This window comes from Solea senegalensis, linkage group LG20 (genome assembly GCF_019176455.1).
Source record: "Solea senegalensis isolate Sse05_10M linkage group LG20, IFAPA_SoseM_1, whole genome shotgun sequence".
In the NCBI taxonomy this organism is placed as follows: Eukaryota; Metazoa; Chordata; class Actinopteri; order Pleuronectiformes; family Soleidae; genus Solea; species Solea senegalensis.
In genome coordinates, this window is record NC_058039.1 from 15,413,933 (window position 1) to 15,424,244 (window position 10,312).

At 41.8% G+C, this 10,312-nt stretch overlaps 1 protein-coding gene across 2 annotated transcripts; it reads right to left on the bottom strand.

Annotated features, from left to right (window-relative positions):
• Positions 1–1,423: 1,423 nt before the first annotated feature.
• Positions 1,424–10,162, bottom strand: daxx (death-domain associated protein). Of its 2 annotated transcripts, none has more exons than XM_044052204.1 (11): positions 9,842–10,162; positions 9,196–9,447; positions 7,832–8,293; positions 6,336–6,467; positions 6,122–6,238; positions 5,318–5,549; positions 4,913–5,067; positions 4,047–4,191; positions 3,474–3,960; positions 3,153–3,276; positions 1,424–2,854 (listed from the first exon to the last, which is right to left on the bottom strand). In XM_044052204.1, the coding sequence occupies exons 2-11, from the start codon at positions 9,427–9,429 to the stop codon at positions 2,795–2,797; spliced, it is 2,148 nt and encodes a 715-aa protein (XP_043908139.1). In that variant the 5' UTR covers positions 9,430–9,447; positions 9,842–10,162; the 3' UTR covers positions 1,424–2,794. The 2 variants fall into 2 exon arrangements, with proteins under 2 accessions (XP_043908139.1, XP_043908141.1); XM_044052206.1 differs by lacking the exon at positions 9,842–10,162 and adding an exon at positions 9,565–9,803.
• Between the last annotated feature and the right edge of the window lie 150 nt (positions 10,163–10,312).

Consider the following 10,312-nt stretch of genomic DNA (forward strand, 5'->3'; position numbering starts at 1 on the left):
GGCCAGACTAGATAGTCACTCTGAACAGTTTTAATGGTCTATTGACATTTTTTGTTGAGGACATTCTTTGACGTTTTGGACAGTTCTTTGAGAACATGTGGATAATTGATATTTTAACGTTTTTGATGACATACTATTGTAGGAAAGTTCATATTTGACCGTGTGTTTGCTGCGGAGCAGTGACGTCACGTTAGCATTAGCAGGTGTAATCTGAACACCTGTGGTCGGATGTGAACAGCAGGTGTGTACAGAGCGTCAACAGAGAATCTAAGAAGTGTGTAGGTCATTTTTAAGCAGCAATTACCACACATTTGTCCACATGTTTGCTCCCGCTGCTCCCCGAATCTCCTCCCGTTTTACAGACTGTCTGCGTAGAAGAAGCTCCGCCTCCAACAAAGGAAGTGGAACATTCCGAATAGATCGACTCAGAGGGGAGGAGTGGAATGTACCAAGTTATGGAAAGTACTCAAAAGTCTTTTAGATCAGTGTGTCTTTGTACAGGGGCAGCTCCCCCTGTAATTAATCAACGCTCATGTCCCCGTTGGACAAATACAAGAAAAATGGCAGCTGAAATTGTTATTTCAAAACATTTTTGCTAAAACAGAGAAAAAAAACCCACCACCTGTAGGAAATGCTGCCACCTGCTGGAGTGGCACTCACACACGCACACACACACTGGGCTGCACTCAGCTGGGATTTCACTCTAAATAAAGTCTCAACTTAAATTCACTGTGTTTCGCTGCTTTTTTTCTCAAAGACACTGATATGTGTCGTCACTCACACGCAAAAAAAATAAATAAATATATATATATATTCTTAATTAATTGCTCGTGGCGCCCCCTGGTGGTCACGGGACCCCAATCAGCCGCTGAGTTCGCTTATGCCTTGGGCCGGCTCTGGCCTCATCTCTTGTCATATTTAGCTGTGAACACTGTTTTGTATTCCTCACTCCTCCATTCAAACAAACTGCTCCTCTTGGCTGAAATAAGCAGCTCGCGATCGCAGCTCAGGTACTGACACGCACTCACACACTCAGCTAAAATAATAATAATTATGTATCACGTTCTCCCAAAACAACCAGCTGTTATAGTTTCACTTGACTAAAATAAATGTGAACCATACATGGCCGTAGAAAGAGAACGGTAGCCTATAATAGTGTACGATAATACGCTTTTTTTACTTTATTATGCATGATAATAAGGCAGCACGCTACTTTTATTTTGAGGTCGTTACATGCCTTCCGCTTCCGGTCTGTCAGCCGTCATATTACAGTATAAATTTGCAAAAAACAAATTTGGGCCGTTATTTGGTTTTTCCGTTTTTTGATGCTCATTGTGGGGGTAATTAAAACAAAGCATTAATTAATGTAAGCACAATATATAATCATTTCACCTAAATTTTACAAAGTGCACCTCTCAGTAGAAACCAGAAAAATAAACTTTATTTTTACATTTTTGATCTCAAATGGCAAAACAACCTGTAAGTGAGAGAGCAAAAAAAACCCTGCACATTTGTATGAAAGTGAATCACAGTGAGTTCCTGTTTCACCGTCAGTGAAAAGTTCTTATTAAGTTGATTTATTGAGTGTTTTTATTCTGTGTTCAGTGAAGACTGAATCTGAATCTGACAGAAATGGTTTGACAAATCAAAAAAAAAGATAGAAAATAAAGACTTAACTTAATTCTTCAGAAAAAAAAACTTAAGAAAAATAAGTAATTTGATCTATTTTCTCAGATGTTAAGATTTAAGTCAGGAAATACAATCATGATCCATCAAGAAATGTGTCTTTCATGGTAAAAAAAAAAAAAAATTAAGACAAGAAATAGAAAATATAAACCAGTGCCTGCATGAGAAAAACATTTAATTTCAAAAGAAAAACACGTTTTTTAGGGGAAAAATAAATGTTAAAGCTCCTAAGTTTAAAACATCTCACACACATTCGCTCAAAACACATCCTAAGTAAAACAATGTCATCCAAAATTTGCTCTACAACAGACTGGGGCTGCAACAATTAATCAATAACTAAACTAATGGGCAAATGACTCATCCATTATTTGGTTTGAGTGTTTTAAATAATAAAAACAAAATAAGAACATGATGATGAATTGATTGTGAAAATAATGGTTCGCTGCAACCCACGACTACAGATCCACACCAACAACACACGGGAAATAATGATCGACGGTAGGTAAAACAACAAACTCATATCAACATTTGCTCTTATACAGATCCACACCTCCCACTAAACTTTATGAAGTTTTTAAAAAAATGTAAACAGACTGACGGCGGGGGCGACAAATGTCCTCGGCGCTCAAGTGTTTTTGTGAGAAACGGAAAACACTTCCGTCACCCGAAGAAGAGCAGAGAGTTTTCAGGCACTGGATTCTTCCCTAACACTAAAGTGTGGACAAGTGAAGTTCAAGATGTTCGTCCCCAAGAAAGTTTTAGTTTTGTGCTCGATTAAAAAGAAAAAGAAAAAAAAAAGTCTCCATCGCCAGCACAAGCCAGTAGAAAAGCAGCGTCAGTGTCCGTGACCTTTCTCTGCCTCTTTCCCAAAGGAAAACAAAACATCCTGTTGATGCTCTTTTGTACAAATGTTGGTTTATAATTATTTTATTTGATATGTTCACACAAACAAAAGGTGCCATTTTTTGTTGTGACACCGGAAGATAAAAAGAGTCTTTTCCACAGCTGGCTGCAGGAGTTTATTCCACAGCGAGGACAGTAAGGTTCCCGGGGGGGGGACCAAGAGCTTGACGTACGTGGTTTAGGTGTCCCAGGGTCATTTTTAAGGTCAATCCGTGTCTGACAGGACGATGATCTCGTCTGGGTCGCACTGGGTCGCTACGTTGACCTGCGAACACGCAAAGTGAAGAGAATGTGTTGACGGCAGCTTACGATTTAGGAAACGACTCTTTTCGACAATTTTTTTCACACATCGCAATAAAACATGGTGATTTTATCTGAGACACATCACACGCCGGCCTCTTGACGTGTTGACACATCTCTCATTTCCTACATAAAATATTTAAAAGATAATAACTACTGGAGGGTCCACCAAAACTAAACTAAAAAATACTTCTACTAGTTCTACAACTTATGTTAAGTTATGCGTCAGTTGTGTGTCTGAATCGTCTACTGTGAGGATTTACCTTGTTTTTCTTGGGAGGCGGCGTTGTGGGCGAGCTGCTGACCTGGTCCTGGTTGTTGTTGACTTTCACGCGTGGAGGAGAAGTGCAGCAGACGACGCCCATATCCAGAGAGACGTCAACCTCACTGAGGAACAAGGAGAGGAGGAGGAGTTTACGTTACGATAGTGTTAACAAAAATTCTAAAATCTAGAGTAATCCTGAGTTCTCCTACTGAGTTCTGAGACTATCTTTGAAGGATTAGTGTGTCGCAAGTGACTCGTGCAACAGACTTACAACTAATATGACAAATGAATGACTGTCACCAGCGAAGCCTCACAGTACCTGTCGATGATGACAGGTAGCGAATTTGACAAACTCTCCGATCCGTCTTCCCTTTTCCTCTTCCGACTCCTCGTCAGCCAGGGCCCGGGCGGCGGCGACGTGCCATTGGACACGTGGATGACGGCTTGTTCTAAGATCACGGCTGACGACAGGGGTAATGGCGTCCCGTTGGTTGCTACGGCGGCTGGCACTTGACTGGAGGAATCCACGGGCTCCTCCGGTTCTTCGAGTTTACCGTTGGTCATCGGTGTCGGGTCGTCGGTCTGCATGGGCTCTGATTGGCTCGGGGTGTCTCTAGGGGAGGGGATGTCGTACGGGGGGGTTTGGGACTTGCTGTCATGAGACAGGGGACTAATTCCACTTGCGCCCGCCTCTTCTTCCTCATCATTAGGATTTACCGACAGGTCGCCTATCTGATCGTCCTTGTTGGCGTCGTCCTCTGCTTGCTCGGCCTCGTTATTGTTCTCCTCCTCATTCTCATCCTCGTCTGGAAGAAAATGGAAAAGTAAAGGAATTAAATCCCTCCTGACCGTCCTCACTCAGTGCATCAAAAACAAACTTCTACACCCTCACCAGCTCCACCCTGCTGAGTGCTGGCCTCGATCTCCTCCTCTATGTCTGGATCTGAGGACTCATCTTCTTCGTCGTCGTCCTCCTCCTCCGCTTCTTCCACTCCATTTACATTTTTACTTCCGTCCGCCTTTTCTAACGTGTTGCCCTGAGAACCAGACGTACGGGGGTCAAACGGGAAATCCAATCCAACTTTATTCATAAAACAATAAAAATAGTAAAAGCCAACACCTCAAACAGTTAAATAGAGGACTTAAAAACAGGAAGTGAGTCACCATGAGTCACCATGCCTGGTGTTTAAAAGCAACTCATTCCACAGTTTAGGAGCAGAATCTGGTGGGAGTTACTGTCTGTAATCTGGTTTGTTGTGTCAGTGGCATTTTTTAAGACTTTTAAAACAGCAGATTTTAACGACTAAGATCAAGAGTTCACTCACGAGTGTGTTTCAATTTCATCATTAACTGTTAAATTGACAAATATGTCCTTTGCACTCTTTGGTACTGCTTCATCATCGTCTCTGTGGCCACATCTTTTGTTGCAGTTCAGCAGAAAAGCTCTGCAATAAATTCTACTTTCACAACATTTTGTAGCGAAAATAAGGAAATGGAGTGGATACATACATGAGGACGGCAGAATATTAGGAACCTCCCCCTCGTTTGCCTGACTGTTATTAAGCATCAAAATGTATTTCAATACATAACACCACACTGGATTTTACCACCTTGTTGTTTAGTTTAATTCTTTTTGGTTTATTGTTCATAATTCATTACTTTTGTAACATAACGCAGCATTTATTTGTACAGGTGTTCCTAATAAAAATGAACATTTACGTACAGGCGTCTGTGGACACCGAGCAGATGCGGTCATACCTCTTTCTCCTGCCGCTTGCCCCTCTCTTGCTCCTCCGCGTCATCTTGTTTGAAGGCGTACTTGGTGATGACCTCCTCCAGCCGGGACAGCGCCACCTCTCTGTTCGACCGCAGCTTTCGATGCAGCGTGGGGTCCCTGAGAGCCGGGTCCGTGGCTTCAGAGAGGGACGGAGAAACAAGACGAGAGTGAGACGGGCTACATCCACCCACTGTTCTCTGATTTAGCTCTGATCTGATCAATGTTCCTCAATCTTTGCTTGTACGAAGCATTTGTAAGAAGTAGTTCATTGCAGTTTCACTGAGAGTGAGTGAGAGAGTGATGAAGGTATGTATTTAATAATTTATTTTTTATTTATGTAATATAGCAATTGCTTATCACGTAATACTACTACTTAAAAGCCTTACAAGGTTTGTAGGAGTCGGTGATAGGCGAGCCAAAGTTGTACACCAGGTCCAGGTGACGTCGCTCTTGCATGCGACTCCCGGTCTCCCTGAACGCGTCCAGTGCCATCTGGTTCAGCTGCTTTCTGCTGAGGTGCAGGTTGTGGCGCTCGTTGGCTCGCAGCACCTGCTGGAGGATGTCCTGGTAATCCGGAGGGGTCCTGTGGGCCTCTGGACTATTGATGAAACGCTCGATCTGAGATGGAGGAGAAACGACATTTGAGTCCTGTAACATACGTGCCGCAAATCCCGTAATGTCTACCAGAAGAGCAGAGCTTAGTTGTTCGATGGTAGCAATACGTGTCAGAGCATTAATATTAATACTTAAGGTGTACCTGAGAGTATTAGAGGTACTAACTAATATCTACTACGGATATTATAGTAGTAGTAGTGTTTACCCACTCGGTCGTTTATGAAACAGTTCCAGTGGGGGTTTTGTCCAAGGCCTTTGTGAGTTTGTGCCTCTGTCATGACTAAAAACCTGCTGCAGCCTAATTACCATTACACTAAATTACATGGAAAAAAAAGAAAAAGAGCAAGCAGCAAGTTGCTGTTTGAAGTGTGTGGGGGAAAGAAGAAGAGGAAGAAGAAGAGTAAACAATGTGTACATCCCCCGCCCCCCTTTGCCAACTGATTCAGGAGCTTCGTCTGAACAATGGGGGGTTCAGTTTATTCCAGAGTCAACAAAGACCGGGATGACCTACTTCTCTGCCCCGAGTGTCAAAACATACATTGCATGCACTCAAAAAAGTTTCAAACAAAGCTCACCCTTCTGTTGATCTCAGGATAACGAGTGCTCGTGTAGGGAATCTTCTGCTCGATGACTCGGCCCGTTAGCGTGTTGCAACCCTTCAGTTCACACAGCTTTTCATAGATTTTCATCATCTGCAGGGAAAGAAAAGAACGAAGACGTCCGATTACCTGTCACACAACCCCGATGGCTACACGACGTGTCCTGAACTACGCCGAGCCTCTCACTGACCTTGCGTTTCAGCTTGTGCTCCTGGATGTATAACGAGTCCTCGGCTTCCATTTCGTCCAAACTCAGCTCAGTCTGCTGCAGGCGGCAGATCTCCTCGTGGTACACCTTCAGCAGGTTCTCCAGGTACGCTATCTGCGAGAGAAACAGACAACAAACAGTCAGGTGTGTTTCTCTACACAGTACAGTGTTAAAGCTCAGGAATGAAGAAAGGAAACCATGTGATGCTAATTATGAGGAAGCAATGAGAAAATTATTTAAATCATATCAGAGTTTAGCCATTATATAACTACGACACATGCACTTAGTGAATTAAGAAACGTCCCATCTTATCTGCCTGATAAAACGTTATTAATTGAATCATGACTTTGTTGAAACTGACATTCACTTTTCTCTTCAATTATTTTATTTAGCCTTTATTTAACCAGGTTAGTCACAGATCTCTTTTACAGGAGAAACCTGGCCAAGATAAAATCAGACAACAAATAATTAGCCAAATAAAAACAAACTTAAAACACTTGCATACAGACAGCAGCCTAGACTCCAGAGTTTTCACCAGTTATTTAAAATACGTCAGGGTTACTAGGTGGTGCTTAGGGCTAGGATAGATTTTGATAAAAATCGCCAAAATGTGTGTCAAATTTCCATTTTTCGGATAAAGTATTGTCCTGACCTATACACATCATATTCTATAGGCATGAAGAGAACATCTTTGATTCTCACAGATCTGCACAAATATATCACAGTAATGATTTCCTAAAATAATGGCAATTTTATATTTATTCAAAATCGGTCTGGCAAAATTGGCTGGAAACCTAAATGCTTTCTTTCCCAAATCTGTCCTTACTTTTGGAACAGCCAATTGCAAAATGTACACTGAGTGGAGATTGTGACCTCCTTGTTTCCAAATTTAAAGTGAAGATAAGTAAAAAGGAATATTACCCAACATGGCTTTATAAATAAACCAAGGTGACCGATTTACTTTAGTGTGCGAGAACCACCTTTGTAATAAATCTCAGAGCCCCATGATACACACTATCCAACATATGAAGACACGTAGCAGATGCATTTATTGCAGCATATCTCCGTAGTCAACAACTCTTCCCGTTTTACATAAAAAAAGAAAAGCAACATTTGTTTCTATAATAAAACCCTAATATATTAAGAGATTTAGCTTTTTGAATGTGCTCTTAAAAAGACAAGCAGTCATCAATTAAAAACATTCATAAGTACAGTAGGTACCAACTCTATTTGTTGACCAATAAAATTTTCTCAGACCGTGTTGATCTTCCCGTTTTTGGAATGGTTAAGAAGATACGTTTTGTTTTCTCTACATTTAAAACAAGTTGCAGACGAAAAATATGTTCCTGTTCTCGTGTCAAAAGCATGATTAATATAATCCAAAGCCTCTGCAGGAGTAATAATTAGTATAATCAACATTTCAATTTGTCATCAACTAAAAATAATAATAATCACCCTGATATTTTTTCCACACTAACCTGTTTCCTAGACGCTCTCTTTGCCTTTCTCTCTGCTTCTTGCTGCTCTTCCTTGTTCTCCCTGTTCTCCTGCAGCACTGAGGTGGAAGGTTGCTCGTCTTCCACTGCTGGTTCTCCTGCTACTTCCACCTCATTGTCCTTGTTACCTTTAGTTTTGTCTTTACTTATAAGATTATCAAAAGTAGGTTGGAGAGAGGTTGATGCTGAGGTAGAAGAACCAGGCTCAACCCTGGTGAGGACCTGCCTCTTCTTCACAGAATGCTTCCTGAGCAGAGTGCACAGTTCATTGATGAAGACAAACGATTTAGTGCGGTTGGACTGAGCGCGCGTCAAACATCGTCCCAAAGTGTTCCTGAACTCCACAGATGACAGATAGTCGGGGGAGGCCTTGGTGTACTTGGCTTTGAGGAAGTTCAAGACCTCCGGACAGTCCACGGTGACAGTTGAGCAGTGTTCGACAAACTGGGGAGGGAGAAACACAGGGAAAAAGAAAATGAATGACACAAAATGGTCAATAGCTCACTTGGCATACAAGCACACAATATACCGCACCTGCACAGGGTCATTCAGGTTTTTCCAGTTCACATGACTCTTAGCTAAGATGGTTATTTGCACAACTACAAAAACGTTACACGTGTCAGGTACCGTGACATACATGCACGCATGTGATATAGTTTTTAAAATAACATTAATGCAACAATTTTACCCTTACGTGATAATTCTTATGTTTTAAAGTGTGGCTGTACAATTTTTAAAGCTGAAATTTGAAAGGTTTTGTCTTAAATGCATCATTACGATGTAAAAACAACTCAATAATGTTTATGGACAAACAGCAGCAGTCATGTTTACAAATGATACCACCTTTTTGTGCCCTATAAAGATATCACAAATATCCGATCCAGTGATTTTGACCGATACTGGATACGGGAGAGAGAGAGAGACCACTAACAGCAAGAATAACATACTGTGTGTTCAAACTGAACCCAAGTAACACTTTTGCCATCATTGTCTGAAATGATACCTTAATAAATTATAAGTTATAACCAATTATAACTTACAACGTAACTTTGCACCCAAAACAATGCAGATCATTTAATTTACTTGCTATCAATTGTATGTTTTTAACGAAGGGTACCTACTGACCCTGTTCAGAGGTGGCATCGACATCAGTCCTGAGTGAAACCTCAAAACTACCTTTGGAGTACCTCCACACTACATTTGGGAGATTCATGTGGTCAACATTCTTTTTATATGTATGTACTCAATCAGTCCTCACGACTCATCAACTGACATCCTCCGACCTGGTGCAGTTGTCCAGTTACCGGTGTTGTGTGCAGTCACTGTGCTCCTGATCACAGACTCACCTCTGAGAACAACTTCTCATTCTCGGCCTGTAGCACATGGGTTTGCTTCTTTGCTGTGGCGAAAGGTGACTGAGTTATGTGGGTCTGGGCCGGCTGCTGAGCTTTGAGCGACGATTCGTGTTTGGCTCGAGAGGTGGAGCCAGTGCGGGGAGGCTGAGGACTCTCTTCTTCCTCATCATCGTCATCATCCAAGACTATGATCTTATCCGCCATCCAGGCAGGTGCCACCGCCATCCAAAATGTTACTTGTTTCTGTTTTCAGGAAAGTCACACAAAAAGAATGTTGATCAGTGAATCTGATGATACAGGATGATACACAAAAACACACAAGGGCGTGAAAAGTTTATTTACTACTTTCAATTGACTTACCTGCTTAAATAAAATAAATTATATCCGCTATTTTTCCATTAGTTTAAGGGATTATGTTTTGTAATCCCTTTGTTTATGTTTGGCAACTGCCAAACCTGTGACACTCAACAAAAGCACCTGTCACACAAAGGAAAGCGGCAGTATACTTTGTGAATTGCGAGACTAGCGTAACGTAAAGTGTAACTACTTAGTGAAGCTCCACAAGGGAAACAACACAAAGAGTGAAACAGACCAACGAGAGACACTAAAGTTCAGTGACACATTCACACGCACGTACCTGCTGTTTATAAACAGTGCTGCTTGAAAACAAACGGGGAAATCCCGTCGCTGCGACGCATCATTCAGAAACACTCTCTTACAGTTAGCTTAAATTAGCATTGAGCTGTACGTTAGCGCTGCCTGGGACTTTGCTAAGTGAGAAAATAACCAGCTGGAATTACAGTCGGTATGTTATTACTCAACTGACAGCACTAAGAAGCTTAACGAACCGGAGATAATCCAAAAATATCCAGTTTTCAGTCGCTCGGACCTTCTATTTACCAAAACAATGCCGTCAACTTGGCTGCGCTGTCGGCTCGCGATCCACAAGATACGCGCTAAAGTCCTGTCAGCGTCGGCTCCACTGATTGGTTGAAAGGTTCAGTAACGACCACTCCCATTGGACGCTTTGATACCATTGACTACCAGCAATGAATACGGAAGCCCTGAAGGTCAGCGCTGTCCAGAAAAGACTTGAACATCCCACAAA